Here is a 19,574-nt window from a genome sequence, read left to right as displayed (position 1 = left end):
AATTTCATGAAATCGGTATATCTGCTGATATACCAAATTTCACAACTTTGTTACCGCTGAATTTACAATTGATAAATGGTACATCTGATGATATACCAGTTTCAATCCCTATTCTTTGTATTTTATAAGTCAAACATACAGATATACCGTTATGTTTTGTACAATTATTACTAATTTTTCTCACATAATATATCATCACCATAGAATGTGTGTAAATTGATACATTGAACTGACAGTTAAATCCGTTATCAAGTTAATGATTATCGCAAATTATTTGAAGAGCAGGAGTGTGCTAGATTTTATTGTTGGTACTTTCGTTTTGGAAAACGTCGGTGTATTATCTCAATGATCTCAATAGTGTGTTTGACTGAGGGCTATACTCATCCGTGAATTGCTTCTTATTTGTGCTTGCCAGCAGTACGGGGTAGTTCTGGATTGCAGTGATTGTTTTGTGTCGGTCTATATACGTGTATGATCACCAGTTTTTTGAACTTGTATTGGTTTAGTAGTTTACTACCCTTTCAGCTTTTGGTAGATTTGATACTCGTCTGATATTACTTGTTTTTAGAATTTATTTTGTACACTGTTCAACGTAGGTTAACCACGTGTTTTGAGCTCAAGACACCAAGAATCGTCGTCCCAGAATTTGAATCATATAATAAATTAAGCTGTTATTGTTTCCCAGTCAATGTCTTCAGCAGAAAGAGTAAAAACAGGACGGAAACGTGGGAGAGAGGAAATGACTGTATGGAAACCTGGGGATAAAGTAGAAACCAATGCCTTTGGGAATGGCAGGACCTTTTATATCGGAACCGTCCAACGTCAAGTTCAGAAAGGCGTTTTCTCTGTTTACTTTTTAGAGGATAAAGAGGCTTACCCGATACCAGCGACGAAATTACGGCTCCCGACTTCAACTGCAATCGGTGTCTGGGAAAGAATGGAAAGGGACTTTTCTGCGAGAGTAATCCAGAAGCAATACAGGAGATGGCAGGTAATGTTTTAAAATTCTACATTAGAATGATAACTGGCCAGTGCTTGCTATAGATCAGCCACTGTAATTCACAGGGAAATCCCAGACAGTAAGAATAAGATTAGGTATATACAATGTTACCATCACTTAACACTGTTAACAGCATAGCAGCGGGCTAAACCGTTATTCCATTTTCAGACTTCAATACAAAAAAACATAGAATACAATACAACACAGTATTATAATTAAGGGACCATATGCAGCAATTATCGTCAGACTTTACAGATATGCACAAATTGTATTATAAAGATAGGTACAATATAAAGTTTAACCCCTAGAACTGTTCAAAATTGTTGAGTTATAATGGTTGATAACTTCAGGTGGCTATACCTTCTGAAACAGATAGCTCAGCAGCTTCACCCTCTGAACCGAGTATCTCAGCAGCTACACCTTCTGAACCGAGTATCTCAGCAGCTACACCCTCTGAAACAGATAGCTCACCAGCTACTCCCCCTGAACCGAATGTCTCACCAGCTATACCTTCTGAACCCGATATTCCAGCAGCTACACCCTCTGAACCGAGCATCTCAGCAGCTACACCTTCTGAACCGAGTATCTCAGCAGCTACACCCTCTGAAACAGATAGCTCACCAGCTACTCCCCCTGAACCGAATGTCTCACCAGCTATACCTTCTGAACCCGATATTCCAGCAGCTACACCCTCTGAACCGAGCATCTCAGCAGCTTCACCTTCTGAACCGAGCATCTCAGCAGCTACACCTTCTGAAACAGATAGCTCAGCAGCTTCACCCTCTGAAACAGATAGCTCACCAGCTATACCTTCTGAACCCGATATTCCAGCAGCTACACCCTCTGAACCGAGCATCTCAGCAGCTACACCTTCTGAAACAGATAGCTCACCAGCTACTCCCCCTGAACCGAATGTCTCACCATCTATACCCTCTGAACCCGATATTCCAGCAGCTACACCCTCTGAACCGAGTATCTCAGCAGCTACACCTTCTGAACCGAGTATCTCAGCAGCTACACCCTCTGAAACAGATAGCTCACCAGCTACTCCCCCTGAACCGAATGTCTCACCAGCTATACCCTCTGAACCCGATATTCCAGCAGCTACACCCTCTGAACCGAGCATCTCAGCAGCTACACCTTCTGAACCGAATATCTCAGCAGCTACACCCTCTGAAACAGATAGCTCACCAGCTACTCCCCCTGAACCGAATGTCTCACCAGCTATACCTTCTGAACCCGATATTCCAGCAGCTACACCCTCTGAACCGAGCATCTCAGCAGCTTCACCTTCTGAACCGAGCATCTCAGCAGCTACACCTTCTGAAACAGATAGCTCACCAGCTACTCCCCCTGAACCGAATGTCTCACCAGCTATACCTTCTGAACCCGATATTCCAGCAGCTACACCCTCTGAACCGAGTATCTCAGCAGCTACACCTTCTGAAACAGATAGCTCACCAGCTACTCCCCCTGAACCGAATGACTCAGCAGCTACACCTTCTGAACCCGATATTCCAGCAGCTACACCCTCTGAACCGAGCATCTCAGCAGCTACACCTTCTGAACCGAGTATCTCAGCAGAGGGTGTAGCTGGTGAGCTACCAGGTATTTCAGTAGCTACACCATCTGAACCTGTAGTGGTTTTAGCTGAGGGCCAGGGGAGCCAGGTGACAGTAGCTTCGTCTGCGCCGCCAACGCTTTATCATTGCTATCAGAACTCGGTGTTAATCGGTAAAGTTAGATGCCATCCTGGACGAACGACCTGTCATGGGCATGCTGTTAATGAGAACGAAGTGGTGATAGAAGTCATAGAATCTTATGACAACGCAACTGATGATATTGAATTTGACAAAGGAACATTTCTGAAATGGCACAAGATATGTCTTGAAAAGATTCAAGTCAAAGCTTCTGAGAAGGAGAAGAAGGGACGAGGACTGAAGCGGGGTAAAACAACTTCACTATGGGAAAAGAATGTCAACAAAAGAAAACGGGAGTTTGGTCAAGAATACATCACCACCAAGACAGGAAAGGTGAAACCAGAAAAAAAGTTAAAGTTGAATGATTGCAGCGAAAATAAATGCAAAGACAAATGCAGTCTGGTCAGTGAAGAAGAGAGACAGGAAAACTTCGAGAGATTTTGGGGTGCTGGAAAGCCGGAGCAAGATAGGCTGCTCATGCTGAATGCAAGATTGACAGAGAAGCATAGAGTGAGTGACAGCACTAAAGCTTCCAAGAGAAAGAACACTATCCTATACTCTATCAATGGTAAATCAGTGTGTCAGACAACCTTTTTGTGCACTTTCAGTATCACTAATAACAGAATAAATCGTCTCCTTAAAGGTCAGGGTAAGAAACAGGGTTCAGGAAACTACAAGCGAAAGAAAACGGCTATCAGTTCTGAAGTCATTAGATCCACTGAAATAGTAGTTAATCGGTTCCCGAAATACAACGTCCATTACACTGACACCTCGAAAGAGGCTGATAATGTCCTATATCTAGCCCCCAACATCACTATAAAGACGATTCATGAGCTGGTGATAGAAGAAATCAAAAAGGATCCAACCATCCAGCCACCGAAGTATGGTACATTTGTATTGTATTTCAAGAGAGCATTCCCTCACGTCAAGATCAAAGCTCTCAGCACTGACAAATGCAACTATTGTGACGACTTGTCAAAATCGGAAGAGGAGAAGAAACAGCACAACAAGGACCAGAAGGAGGCTCTGGAACAGCACAAAATCGATCAGCTGTTAGAATATACCTATACCTTCGACATGCAAAGTACCATGCCTCTCCCCAAAATAGAAAACAACCTAGTTTTCTACAAAAGACAGCTATGGTTGTACAATGAGGGCATTCACCATCATACTTCAAATGAGGCAGCCATGTTTCTTTGGCTTGAAAGTGAAGCTGGAAAAGGGAGTCATGAGATATGTTCTGTTTTACACCAACACATGATGCTCCCTGAAACGGTGAAGGTGATAGAAAAGTATGGGCGCCTCATCTACTGGTGCGACTCAACAGTCGCACAGAATAGAAATTCAATTGTAGCATGGTTTCTGGCATGGGCAGTAAAAAACGTCCCGTCCCTGAAGAGTGTAGCGGTTAAATTTTTTGTCACTGGGCATTCGTATAATGCCGGTGACCGTGACTTTGGTTTAATAAAGAAAAAACTGGCCAACTTGGAAACAATTTATACAGTGGACCAGTATATAAAAGTAATCGAGAGTGCTCGAAAAAAGCCTTCGCCATTTAAGGTTGTAAGGATGACAGGGGGGACATTTAAAGACTTCACTCACGCTGAAATTGGTCCGGGAATCAATTTTTTGCATGTCAGCAAAATCAATGACACCGCTGGAGAAAAGATTAAATGGTTCAAGATTAGGAGTATTGAAGCAACTGAAGATAATGTCGGTTACAAGGTACGGTATGGGTTCAAGGAGGAGCACTTGGAGAATGTGGTGAAGTTTCAGGAGAAAATTGTTTCCACCCGGCAACAGGTTCAGCAGCGAGAACCAAAGTTAATTTATGAGACAGGTAATGTAACTTATGTCGTTTCAGTTTCTGTAATCTGTACTATACAGTTACTGTTAGCAATGAGCATTGAATTTACATGATGATTCCATGCCTGCTTCCATTTAAATTCTACTTAACCTAATCACGGAATGCATAACAACATATTTTTTGCAAAAACCTTATCACATGTTAAACTATTCTAGATTCTCATACGAACATCTCTCAGGAAAGAAAATTTCTAAGGGAAAGTTCGAAGACATCACCAAAGATCTTATAGTTTTTATTCCTCCACTCTACCAAGAATTTTATAAAAGCCTACCTCATTGAACCTAAAGAAAAATACTAAACGTTGCTTATACTCATAGTATAAAGTTAATAATATACTTAGTTTAAATCTTTATTACCTATAACTTAGTATATTGTGCAGTACCTAGTCGATATTTTTCAGTTACTGTAACTCGTAACTTTCATGTTGCATTAGATCTGATTATTATACGTGTGATATTTTAATACCAAATAAATCATGGACTGAATTGTTTGTTTTAAAAAAATTCTCATACCGCATAATTTTCTGGATCAAACTTTTTATATTCTCACGTTCATTATTGAATTTAATTGTTCACCTATGTTGAAGGTTTCTGCCGTGATATGGTTTTTTCAACTTGTTCATTTATATAAACTTAAATTTTACACTCATTTTTGTGATTTCAATTGGTATATGTGTCGATATTATTCTTGGTCCCGATATGAAATAATTGATAACTGGTACAAGAGCTGTTGTACCTATTCATAACTCACTCCTAAAGTTTCTTAATATACAACAAAATGGTATATCTGCTCTTATACCAATTTCAATGGATAATTTTATTCTATCAAAATGGTATATGAGCACATATACCAATTTTACAGAAAAAAATCACTTGAAGTATTTGTAAAGTGGTATATCTGATGCAAATTACCAATTAACTAATTGGATTAAGATGCTTATGTTAAGATTGAATTCCGAGTAGATGTTATTTGTCCCCAGAAATGTCATGCATGCAAAATTTGGGTTCTCATACCATTTAGTAAAGAATGAAACATTTAAATGTAATTATCTCAAAACCATCAAAATGCAGATATACCAATATAGAATGTGGTCCCTCATATATTGACAATCAGTACCAATACAGCCGAATCGAAAAGTTATGTAAATGCTCTGACAATCTTGAAACACTTTTCGTTGAGATCACTAACACAGAGGTTCCACAGATTGCTGGTGTTGTTTACAGGCCCCCTAGTGGTGATATTCAAGATGCACTTGCTGAGCTTGATGTGTTGATGAAATTTCTACCGTCTAATAATGTAGCCTTGACAGGTGACTTCAATGTTGATCTTTTGGCCCAGGGACGAAACATAGCTGAATTTGAACAAACTATCTACAGTAACAATTTAATCCCTTTGATATCGATTGCCACCCATGCCAAGCCGGGTTGCAATGAAAGCTTAATTGATAATATTTTAGTGAACTCTACTGAGCGTGTGTTAGGATCTGGAATTCTTGAATCCAAGATTTCCCATCATAACCCCATCTTCTGTTTCATATCGTGTAATATTAAAGAGAGTTCAAATACTGCCAAACTTAAACCTAAGTATGATTACTGTGAGTCTAATATAGAAAGTTTCCTTAATGATATTGGAAAGGATATCTACCAATCGAACTTTTCGTATGATGAGGAAGGTTTTGAAAAATTTGTCGAAACTGTCCACGAAAAAATCGAACTGAATTTCAAAGTGGACTGTACTGCTGGTTTTCAATCAAAACGCAATAGATTGATGAATCCATGGATCACTTCTGCGTTAATTAAATCTGTGTTTACTAAAGGCTTTCACTACAAGCGATGGAAGGCTTCGTGTACCAAAATCAACCCATTAGGTGAGGAAACTTTATATCTTAAGTATAAGGAGTATCGTTCTATCTTAAACAAAGCTATAAAATCTGCGAAAAAAGCCCACTATGGGAAAAAATTTGAACTTGCTAAAGGAAATATTTAAAAAACCTGGGAATTGATCAACGAACTCAGGGGTAAATCTAAAAAAGATATAAAAGCATCATTCTTAATTGATGGTAGAATTGTAACTGAACGCCGTGAGATTGCCAACGGATTTAACATCTACTTCTCGTCTATTGCTCGTAATCTTAATTCAAAAGTTCAATCTTCTGTACCATCTCGTACGGTAACTGATGGCAATTTCAATAAAACGAAGTTTAAACAATACCTCAAGGGCAGAGAAAGAATAGTGAACTCTTTTTTTCTCAGCCCCTGTGACGAGGAAGAGATAAGTAAAATTATTGGTAGCCTTGAAAATGGGAAGGCAAGTGATATCTCTGTTAAAGTCTTGAAAAAGAGTGTAAATTATCTGTCTGGTCATATCTCTAGATTCTTTAATTGGTTCTTGGACAATGGGGTCTTTCCAAACAAGCTTAAAACGGGCTCTATTACACCAATTTATAAAAAAGGAGACTCACGATGCCTTGATAACTATCGACCTGTTTCTACATTACCGATATTTGGCAAAATACTTGAAAAAATAATTTATAATAGGTTATATAATTACCTCAGTGCTATGAACGTGATTTATGATCGACAATTTGGTTTTAGAAAACAACACTCAACATCTCATGCCGTAAACTATTCTGTCAATAAAATACTTAATGAGATTGAACAGAAAAATCATGTAATTGGAATATTTATTGATCTAAGTAAAGCATTTGACACAATTGAGCACGATAAACTCCTGCATAAACTTGAACACTATGGAGTAAGAGGTATTGCACTAAAAACTCTTGCTAGCTATCTAACAAACCGTAGCCAAGTAACTTCTTTTCAAACTGAAAAATCGGACAAGTGTTCAGTTGAGTATGGTGTACCCCAGGGGTCAGTGTTAGGACCTCTACTATTTCTGATTTATATAAATGATATTGTGAGCTCCTCAAGTTTGGCTGAATTCGTCCTGTTTGCTGATGATACAAATATTTTTGTGATAGGTCGTTCAGCACAGGAAGCTTTTGAAAAAGCTAATCATGTAATGAAACAGGTCAGTAACTATATGGAGTCTAACAAGTTACATATAAATGCAGGGAAAAGTTGTTTTATGCATTTTCAGCCAGGTTTGTCAAGAGCAACACAGACCTGTGCTAGAACACGGCCCTTTAACAGGAATCTAACGATTTCAATAGATGGCAAAAAGCTAGAAAAAGTTCAATGTACAAAATTTCTTGGGGTGATAATAGACGAACAGCTATGTTGGGAACCACATCTTAATCATTTATCTTTAAAGCTGAACTCCAGTATTGTATCGATTAAGAGAATTTGCAAATTCATTCCCAAATCTGAATATTTGAAACTATACAATGCTCTTTTTATGTCACATCTTAGCTATTGTATAAGTTGCTGGGGTGGGATCCCTAAACATAAGCTGAATAAAATCTTTGCTATTCAAAAACGATGTATACGACTGCTATTTGGTAACATTCCCAATTTTGATCATAAAGAATACTACTTAACCTGTGCACGTTCAAGAACTTATAACGAACATATGGCTAAAAAGAACTACTGTCTTGAACACACTAAACCGCTATTCACTGAGCAGAAAATTATGAACCTGGAGAATCTGCACATGTACCATACATTTATGGAGCTATTCAAAATTCTTAAATTTGATGTCCCCCAGTCGATTAAAGATCTTTTCAAGTTCTGTCCTAGAAATGAAAAACTTCGTCTGATTGTCCCATTACTGAGGTTAGATATCTCCCAACAGAACTTTTTGTACACCTCTACGAAAATATGGAATGATCTCATCCCCTATGTATTCGAAATATGTGATGCTAATGTAGATGGGATAATAATCCCGGGGTCTTCCAAAAATTCAGACTTATCAGCCTCGTCAGGTATTATTAAATCTAACCTTAAAAAGCACTTGCTATCCCTCCAAAATCGAGGTGACCCTAATATATGGTAACTAATCTATATTATATCTCAAATTCTACATCTGGTACGGCTCTGCACACATGATATCTCTCTCTGCCATGAAACATGGCTAACCTTTCAAACTATGATTTAAAACATAAACCTAAACTAAAACTCAACTGGGCTCTCCTATGTCACCAAACTAGACCAATAAGCAATTTTAGCTTAGATAATTATATTTTTCTATATTTGTATAATAAGTTTTATATTGACGTAGTGGATGGTTGAGGGGGTTTCAAGCACAGGTCACTCTCAAATCCTAAAGATAAGCAGTGGCCTTCGGCACTTGAAACCTCTTCAAACCTCCCCTGATTTATTTATTATTGATATTGTTTGATTGTGCCGTAAAAATAAATATTTGTTTTATTAAATATTTGTTTTATTAACCTCTATATCTCTACATTGGGCCATAGCAGTCCACCCCGCTCCCTTCCCCTCCCTCCCCTATTCCACCAAGCACCAACATCTCTCCAAATCACATCACAAACTTTCATGTAATTAGACCTTGTGTTCCTTTTTTATCTTATTTTGAAAATGATTTTGTTTAACTTTACCTCTCTACCTGATATCACTCACCCCTGTCAAAACTGTGTTACTCTCATTATCTTATTTTCAGGCTGTTGGTTGGTTTGATGGTGCCCTGGCCCCCATCTCATTATGTGCTCCCTACCATCTATTCTTCATGCAAGACAGAACTCTTACTGAAGATAATTCTCGATCAACGAGATCGAGAAACAACTCCTCTCCCCTGGATGGAAATGTTATTGACTTTACGAAACCTATCACCATCACGACGCCCGGATGCTATGTGCTTAGCAATCCTGACTCTGGTTGTAGAATCAGTCTCTTTCAGGATGTGTTTGCAAGCCAACTGTGTGACCAATTTTCCTCTGAAATCGAAAATACTGGCACCCTTAAACAGTACAACACAATCCACAGGCAGTCTCAGGCGCCACTTGCACTTCCAAGACTCTCGTCATGGTTTGGACCCGTAGACTATGCGTTCTCAGGAATCGTAATGAAAGCTAATTCTGTCTCCCAATGTCCTCGCCTTATTGCAGCATATCAGAACATGGCCGAAAACCTCTTCACACCCAACAACATTGATTGCTCCTCTGACTGCTTTTTGATCAACCAGTATAGAACTGGACGTGATTCCTGTGGTGAGCACAGTGACAACGAGCCAGAGGTCGACCTCTCAAAACCTGTCGTTACTCTGTCACTTGGCCAACAGCGCTGCATGCTCATCAGAGAGGCTAAGAACCCTGGAAATGCCATCACAGTCAAACTCGACCAGGGTTCAGTTCTTGTAATGCATGGTACTGATTTCCAAAAGAAGTATACGCATCAAATACCCAAAGATAATGTGATCACTAATTCACGTACCTCTGTGACCTACAGGACCTGCAGCTCCACTTTCCTAAGAAACCGAAGTGCCTTATCTACACCCCTGAAAGATATATCTATCACTCCTATACTTGCCCCCAAGACCCCTGGAGTCTCAGGCTCACCATCGCTACCTCTGCACAACAGACGTAGATCCTCCTTGTCTCTGTCTAGCTTCTCACAAGTTGACACCAGCTCAGTTGGGTCTCCAGTGGCCAGTAGTTCTCCTTCCATAACCAGCAGCAAAACATCAGTCTCTGATAGTGATACATTGCCTCTCAGCATAGATGCCATGCTTGAAGCCATTGATCTTATGAAAGACAAAACCGTGAAAAGCGAACTTTCTCGTCATGGCAGCACAAACTCTGGAACCCCTCTGGATTGTAAGAAAAGACTGAAGAAAGTTGCGAAAGCATGTCACAAACGCCTGAGCACGCTTCTTGCTGAGCCTCCAGTAGTCTCAGCTGAGCCCGAATGCGTTACCCATTCCCTCCAAACTTTGGAAAACTCTGTTATTGATCTACAATCCAAAATAAGTCTACAACATAGCACCCTCCAAACACTTGTCTTATGTTCTGACAGTAATTCCAATCAAAAAGTTAGTGCCAGCCCCCCTAACCTGTCTAATGAACTCAACACTATGGACAAGAGACTTGAAAAGTTAGAGGATATAATGAGCAGCATAAACGAAAAACAACATGAAACTGCCACCTCCCTTAAAGCCTTCGAAGCAGATGTCACTGCAATTAAGAACAAAGTAGATGACTCTAAGGCCTGCCTACAGTCTCTCCAGCTTAATGACCGCACCAACCCATCAAGAAAAAAGCCATCGCCTCATCCTCAAAACCAGAACCACCCAACCCACAGCCCTAGTAGACAAACGCGAAAACCGAAAAAGGTTCTACTCCTACATGACTCCCAGATGAACAACTTTCTACCTGAGTCATTTTCCTCTGGGTTCAAGGTGGAAAAAATGAAAGTAGGCTCTTATACTGACATGATAAAAGACCACTGTATGAGAGATGTCATTAAACAGCCAGAGGTCGACTGTTACATTCTCCAGCTTGGAGTCAACGACTACAGATACAGAACCTGCTCTGTTAATAAAGCGATTGAGGATGCAAAATCAGTCATCGATAAACTCCTCTCGAGCTCCAGCGCAAAGGTTGTCATCTCCCTACCCACCCCAACCCCTGGATTAATCAGTGAACTTACCAACCAATTTGTCTCAGAAATAACACAATTTGTCTCAGCTAAAAGAGGGTTAAGTGACTTTTACCGCCGCCTATATACTGTAAACAATACTGGAAACTTTTCCCGTGCCATCTCTGCTGCTGAGTCATCCCAAGACTCTCCTAACCCGTTGAAGGAGGACCAACTCCATGTCTCAGAGTATGGTTTGAAAAAACTTTGTTTGAATATTAAACTTGGCCTATACCGTGCCTTTGGTATGAGATCCCCTAGAAAGCAGCCCCCTACAGAGCGTTAGATTAACCCTAAAATTCAAGAAAAAACAAGTATCACGAGATCAAGTCGCTGTGATGTCCTGGAACATCCAGGACAGCACAGGAGACGGGTCTAACAAATTTGAAAATAGCGAATTTTTGTCAATCCTCAAACAAGCTAACATTCTTTGTCTCCAAGAAACAAAGAAGCAAGTTAAGATTGAAGGATACCTCTCTTTTAATAGCAACCGCAAAAATTCACGCTCAGGAGGGGTCTGCATTCTTGCTGAAAATGGCCTAAGAAAAGGTGTCTCTAGTGTGCTTTGTAATGAATCTGATGACATTATTGTTGCTAAACTGGACAAGAACTTTTTTAAACTTGATTTTGACCTATTTTTGGTATGTTATTATATTAGCCCTGCATACTCGTCCTATGTCAAGAAGAATCCAGATTATACTGCTAATACCTTCTCTGCTCTTGACTCTATCTGTATCAGACTACGTCAAAAGGGAGAAGTTATTATGTGTGGCGATGCAAATGCAAGAACTGGAAAACTCCCAGACTATATCCTTTCCTGTAATGCACCTGCCATCCATGACATCTATAACGACATTGGACTCGAGCACGACATAGAAGAACCAAGAAATAATTCTGACCTTACAATATCTGAACCCCACTGCCAACACTTTCTTGACATGGTTATCAATAACCAACTCAAAATTCTTAATGGTCGTACCCTTGGGGACACCACTGGAAAAATGACCTGTCACAAATACAATGGAAGCAGTGTGGTTGACTATTTTGTAATCACCTCATGGGCAAGAGATCATGTAAACTCTCTCCAAGTAAAAGAGTTTACATCATACTCTGATCATTGTCCATTAGTCTTGAAACTCACTACATTTGAACCATTTGTCGCAAACTTCCAGCTCCCAGACTTTTCTAACTTTCCTTGTGGCTATAAGTGGGATAGCAACACCTCCCATTCACTATTTAAAAAAGCCCTTACCTCGCCCGAAATTATCAACAATCTGGAAAGCATTGTGACAAATGAATTTAGCAGTACTCTGGAGGGCAATCACGAACTGAACGATGCAGTCATAAAATGTCTCCACAGTGCTGCTGATATAGCCTTAAAAGTGAAAAAGCCTCCCAAAAATTCTGCCCGTAAGAAATGGTTCGACCCACAAGTCAACTCCTCACGGCGGAACCTAAATAGGCTAGCAAACCGGCTTGGTAGTAAGCACTGTAACTGTATCCTCAGACGAGAATACTTTAAGCAACGCAACAAGCATAGCAATTTTGTAAACAGTAAGAAAGTAGCTTTCCTTAAGAAGTTAAATGAAGCTATAGAAGAAGGTCACATACTCGACTGGAAAAAATTTAAACGGCTTAAACAAGAACATGACACTAGCCCCTTACTTGACAAATTTGATTTAGCTAGCTTCCATGACTTCTTTGCATCCCTTTATAAAAAACCAGACCAGGAGCCAGATCTCACTCACCACAATCACAAACATTACCCTGAACCACCAGATCTGGATATCCTAAATAAGCTCATGTCAGAATCTGAAGTGACCTCTGCCATCAAAAATCTCAAAAAAGGTAAAAGTTGCTCAAACGACTTGATATCCAACGAGATGCTTCAGAGCGTAACTCCGCTTTGTCTCAAAGCCATCCTCAAAAACTTCAACCACTCACTGGTCTCTGGTTACTATCCATGGCACACCAGCATCATTACTCCTATTTACAAGTCTGGCAACCCTTTCAGCCCGGACAACTACAGAGCAATAGCTGTTGGTAGCTGTATGGGTAAACTATTTTCTAGCATCTTACTTGAGCGTCTCCTGCACTTCAAAAAGCTCTACTGCCCTGACCCAAAAGAACAACTAGGGTTCTCGAAGGGTGCTCAAACAAATGACCACGTTTTTACCCTTAAGACAGTCATTGACAAATATACCAAGGTTAAGAAAGCTCGCCTCTATGCATGCTTTGTTGATCTAAGAAAGGCCTTTGACACTGTATGTAGGGACCTCCTTCTGCACAAAATCACATGCCTTGGAATAACTGGAAACTTCTTCAATTGCCTAAGTGATATGTATAGAAACTCAATAGCTCATATAAAAATCTCCAAACTCTTGTCCCCTAATATTGACATTGGAAAAGGAACAGAGCAGGGACACCCCCTATCACCGGACCTTTTTAAAATCTATATCAACGACTTGTCATCTCTCCTGAAATCTGTTGGTGATTATCCTATTCTAGCTGACGTCCTAATATCACATCTGCTCTGGGCTGACGATCTTGTCCTACTTGCCCTAAGTCCCAAGGCCTTGCAAGACAATATAAACATCCTATTCGACTTCTGTAACTCTATGGGCCTTGAAGTAAACATTAAAAAAACCAAGATTCTCATATTCTGCCCTCCTAAAAGAAAACAATCCTATGAAACATTCATTTTGGGAGGCCAGCCCATCCAACACACCGAAAAATACTGCTATCTTGGCATTATATTCCACAGAAATGGATCTTTTACAGCAGCAAATACTGAACTGAGGGCCAAGGCTCTCCGTGCTCTCTATGGCCTCAAAGGCAATATCGTCAAAGATGCCCTCTCTCACCGTTCCCTAAACATTCTATTTGACTCTCTAATAAAACCGATACTGCTCTATGGCTGCCAAATCTTATGTCCTCACTCAAAAACCATGAGATACCTCTCCAAAACAGATAGCAAAGCCAACCCCCAGCATACTCTCAGGTACATCTCACAAGACCACTATGAAAGATTCCACCTTAAGTTTATCAAGTGGTCCTTGTCTGTCCATTCAAAAGCATCAAATATAGGCTGCTGGGGCGAAAGTGGGCGCCACCCCCTCTTCTTTGAAGCCTGCAAACTTGCAATAGATTTCTATAGTCGTCTTGAAAGCACTGAAAATGAACTTCTCTCCGCTGCATTTCACGAGCAGATTATGCTGGGCCTTCCTTGGTACACCAACATCTCTAATCTTCTCACCAAATATAACTTCCCCCACTCATCCTCTTCAAAATCCAAGCTCTCTACCCAAATCAGTCACAACATGAGGGAAGAATTTGTGGATACCTGGAAATCTGCCAAGGCATCCTCACCTAAATTAGAATTCTACAATCAAATTAAACATGATTTTGAACCAGAAACATACTTAGGAGTGGTTAAGATCCCCGATGCTCGGAAAAGCTTAACAAGGTTTCGTATTAGCTGCCACAATCTTTACATTGAGAGGGGCCGTTACGAAACCCCCCTAGTACCAAGAGAACATCGATGGTGCACTTTTTGCTTTCTCAGCAAGGGGCTTAAGCCTATTGAGGACGAAATTCATGTTCTAACTGACTGTTTACTCTACTCCTCAGTTAGAGAAAAATTTAACTTCCATCCCAAAAATATTACTGACCTAGCCGGTTTGCTATCCGATAAAACACTAGACCCTACAAAATTTACTGCCACAGCAAGAGCAATCCATTCAATTCTCTCTGTGAACGAACATTTTACAGCCTACTATAAGAGCCCAGATTTCCACTCAAATACTGGCCAATGCATAATGCTATAGGACCTCAAAAATAGTATTATAAAACATTTCTATTTTATCCCTACACATTTGTAAATAACTAGAATTGTGTAACCTTAAATTATTTCAGAATTATAACTATTGTGAATTCAATAAAATAATTATCACTTTTGTATCCTTGTATCCTTGTATCCTTGTATCCTAAGTGTCACATATTACGTGACTTGATAGTAAAACCAACCTCTGCAAACTATCTAGTCACGTGATGGTGAAACCTACCTCTCCGAGGTATTTAGTCACGTGACAGTGAAACTTACCTCTCCGAGGTATTTAGTGACCACGTTTCCACCCATACTGAATCCCAGGAGTATTTTAGGGGAAGTGGGATATCTCTCTTTAATGATATCCACCAGTCGAGATAGTTCTTCTGTGTGACCGTACCTGGATGAGTTTTGAGTAAGTTTTGAGTAAGTTTTGCGATAAAATACCTATTAATAGGCAGTAAAACTAGCGGGCTGTGATGAATGGGGGGGGACTTGCGATCCCATGGCAACATTAAATATGTTAAATATGTTAACTTGTTATATATATTATTATGATATCGCTTCCTCGAATTGTTTGTTATATACTTTTCCCCCAAACTTTAAATTAACGAAGTCGTTTTGTGCAATAAATGTGATTTATCATAGCCCATATTATCACACGTGGTGGCGATTTGATTACATATTCAATCACAATACCATACAGTAGTGCAATGTGCGTATAAGGCTCTATACTTCTATACAATGGAGGGGGTACCTATACCCCCCCCCCCCCCCCCATGGAGTATATGGAACGCTTGGCAGGTTATTTGAGTGGCTACAGATACTGAGAAAACCTATACCGGGGTGTTTCTATACCGTGCACGTTTCGTTTCCCCCGAGAAGCACGGTATATAGAGCTAGAGGTTTCACTGGATAAATAATAAATAAATTCTAACGTTTATTACACGCTTCGACATTAAAATATACCCAACAAAGATGTACATTTAAGTCATTCAAGCGAGACTAAGTGTTGAAATACCAGGATAATGGACTTTTTCAAACAGTTCAGACTTATGAACAATAAGCAAAGGAGAGATCCAGCTTCAGTTTCGCCACCAGATTAATTAGAAGTCGGTATATGGCCAACGATTTTACAGTATGTGTTATTTTTCTCTGAATATCGTGAGAAACAAAGCTGTCAGCAGATGCATCAAGATTGGTAGACATTTACGGATTCCCAGCTTCAATTTCACAACTAGATTATAAATTAGAAGTCGGTATTTGGCCAGTACGTGATGTTCTCCTGCACGGTTTCAACTTTCAGACTTTCATAATCACACATATATACACTACCGGCAGCTGTTAAAATGTTCATATTTACAAATGTGATACTTTTTTAATCTGTTTAAATTGAGGAATGTAAGCTGTTAAGATAATATTATGAGGTGCAGGAACAGTTCATCTAGGTACTACACTCACGTACTGTACCAAAACGGCCATATTTTCAATGAATGTAGCATTTTTGGGGAATTACCGGAATTGATATTATCATTAATATCATTTAAATTTCCTTTCACAATTTGTATGGCTTATTAACCTGAATATGTAAGTGTATAATTTCTTTGTTGTATCTGAGAAAGAGATAATATGTATAATACTTAATTATAAACGTCTGTGCCAGTTTCCCTGTCTTGATTTAGAATCTTTCCTATCACCATAAAGTTAAAATTGGACTGTAATGTATGTGGACCGGACAAGTCAAATCTACGATTAATAATGAACATTGCATGGAACCTTGCTGTAGACGATTTACACATGTATTTTGAAAGCTCCTGCTAAAACAAACTTCTCGTATCTATTATACCTTAGGGCTAATAAATTTGGTTCACAATAAATTTGGTTGCCATAATTTTGGTTACCATAATTTTAGTCACAAATTTCGCAAATTTTTAGTCTGCAACAAATTTAGTCACATTTTTCGACTTTTGGAGACCATTTTCCATTCCATTTACGACACAGGTTAGTCTACCTCGTCTGAGCATTTCAGATTAAGCTGCAATGCATTACTCAGGAATTTCAATAAAATCAGATCCAGAGTTTGTGACTCTGTATCACTAAGTTTTTCAGTACACTGCTCAGTTTCTTTTTCACCCTTTTTCGACTTTACCATTTCTGTCGGTACGACGTAGTTTATGTCGATATGATCCTTCAGCTGTTTCAACAGAGCATGCATTGGGATGGATCGGATTAAAAATGTAATGTTCAAGAGAATCTCTAACCCTTTAAGTGCAATAGGACTTTGGTACGGTTTTGTGCAGTAGGAACGGTGATGTCATTTTATCAATCATAAAGCCCTATAAACAATGTAAGCTTAATAATATTCAATATTCATGTCATATATGCTATACTGAAATTTTGGTCTGCTTTAAAATTAGTCGCCGTAAAATTTAGTCTCATGAAATTTGGTTTACAAAAATTTTGGTCAAAAGTTTGACTAAATTTATGGTAGACTAAATTTGTCGGTATATATGTATGTTTCAAAACAAATCCCCTCCAAGCTTGCATGGAAACCAACCAAAACGTTAAAATGCCCCATCAGCTGCAAAAGCCGCTTATGGTCAAAAGAACAACTGTAAAACGTAAGGTTTCGTGTCAACTGTAGCCACTTACAGGTATGAGAAATAATAATACTTAGAATCCAGCCGTACCGGCTATATCTTCTAGAAATTGCATTTCGTCTTATTGTCAGGTTATGGGAGTATTTACTTGGAAGTCTTAAGTCGTCATAATAATAGTATAATGGACCATCATACTGCATCATAATGTATTCGTCATTTCGTCTGTTATCTGGGCACAAATTTCCATTGCTTTTAAAATTACAATCATTATCTAATATCTAAGCATAATTTTACAATATTTTACTACCGCGCAATTATTCAACTAACTCTCTAACTCTCTAAACGAAATGTGAAAAATTCTCTGAACTCAAAAGTCAAAAGTATAGTACCGAAGTCGGAAGATGCTACAATCTTTAATTCCTTTATTTAAAACGGTACAGGACAAAATAATAATAATTAAGAATAGTTACCGCTCAATTATACAATTCGCTCTCAAAACGAGATGTGAAACATTCTAGAAATGTGAAGCATTCTAGAGACTCAATTGATTAAAAGATTAAAAGTTTACCCGAAGATGCGGGGGGATGTGATAGGGTAATCCTTGAGGGAGCCCAGGTGGTTGAGACACACTACTCTGTACCCGGCACCAAGGCAGCTGCGGACAAACGTCTTTATGTACAGCTTCTCACTGGTGTTGTTTATACCTGGGGACAATTCGTTAATTAGCTTAATTAGTGGTTAATTAATTAGTTTCGCTGATATATTAATTAGATGGTAGGTAAGGTGACTACAGACTAGGTGAGTAGATTGTTTTTGTCATTTATCAGTGTCATTGCTTATTGTGTTAAGTATAAAAACTCGATACATTTATTACAATATCTTATGACATAAAGGTTTTTCTCGGGTCGATAAATAAAATTGAGTAGATTGATGATTTGTTGTGTAAATTCTGTTGAATCTTTGGCGGTTTCTAACAATTTCCTTGGAAAATATTTACGTCATTTGCGCCAGTACCCAAAATTATAGAGATTTTGTTCGTGAGAAAATGACAAAATTTCATTTTCAAGTAATCAACACCCTCAAATTCTCTTGACTCAAGACTGCCAGATCTCCACAGCAGTTCATCAGAAACTGAATTAATTAAGATGCGATAAAAACCACTTTATTCTACAGAATAATCACTTTGTTCTACAGAAGAACATTTGACACTTATAGAGATGAATATCAGGGTTCACTGTTCAGTGTTGGTAACACGACATCTGTCCGACAGCACTATTTTCTTGAGTGTTTAAGGTGATATCTCAAATTTGGCACATAGAAACTCGCTCAAACTTACACCGATTATCCATCCTTTAACCACCATACTTTATGGAAAGTTTCAAGAAAATTGTACGGTAGGATCCGACATAAACTATTGTCCGAATAACCTAATTTCTGAGTCGGACAGATGTCGCTGTCGGACAGATGTCGCCCAATCGACACGACTTAGATACAATGAATTAAGGAGATACAATAACAATAGGAATAAGGAGAATCGCAAAATCAACTTATTCTACTGCGGAAGAACAGTATGAACAATAATACAATATGTATTATTATTTCATAATAATACATGTATAATTATGAAATATATGGGAGATACATTTCATGTTAACGACGCAGGTACAATGAAACGCGAACGGTCATCTTCATAGCTTTTCCCTTTTAAGTTTTATACTTAAGTTTTATAATTAAAATTAAACTTTCTCGGAAGGTGAACAATATCTGTTTTTAACACTCGAGATAGTGATTCTGGCTTTTTATTGGTCAATACTTGAAGCTGATTGGTTAATCACTGTCACGTGCTACTGTCTAATATCCAGATCCTTATAATCTCCCTGATACATCTTTACTTACACACCGTCAAATGTTCGTGACAGCTATTTCATCTTACTGCCATAAATTGCAACGTGGCAGCTTAAATAATATGAGGGCTAAGAACGTCAAACTGCGCATATTTTCGAAATATCAAAAATATCATAAAATTATTT

At 38.9% G+C, this 19,574-nt stretch overlaps 2 protein-coding genes across 2 annotated transcripts in view; one reads left to right on the top strand and one right to left on the bottom strand.

Moving 5' to 3' along the window:
* The window catches only part of LOC134814485 (uncharacterized), a 102,693-nt gene that overhangs the window by 4,232 nt on the left and 78,887 nt on the right, over window positions 1-19,574 (top strand). The gene's annotated exons all lie outside the window — the stretch shown is intronic.
* LOC134814488 (monoacylglycerol lipase ABHD2-like) overlaps window positions 1-19,574 on the bottom strand; it is a 119,166-nt gene that overhangs the window by 30,871 nt on the left and 68,721 nt on the right. Inside the window, exons 7-8 of the mRNA XM_063822619.1 lie at window positions 18,113-18,248; window positions 15,221-15,344 (exon numbers count right to left, since the gene is read on the bottom strand). Coding sequence (XP_063678689.1) covers window positions 15,221-15,344; window positions 18,113-18,248 — 260 coding nt within the window. The remainder of the gene's footprint in view (window positions 1-15,220; window positions 15,345-18,112; window positions 18,249-19,574) is intronic.

This window comes from Bolinopsis microptera, chromosome 4, assembly GCF_026151205.1.
Source record: "Bolinopsis microptera isolate Bmic1 chromosome 4, MBARI_Bmic_1.0, whole genome shotgun sequence".
Taxonomy (NCBI): domain Eukaryota; kingdom Metazoa; phylum Ctenophora; class Tentaculata; order Lobata; family Bolinopsidae; genus Bolinopsis; species Bolinopsis microptera.
The sequence above is the reverse complement of the archived record's forward strand: the minus strand, read 5'-3'. Positions and strand labels throughout refer to the sequence as shown.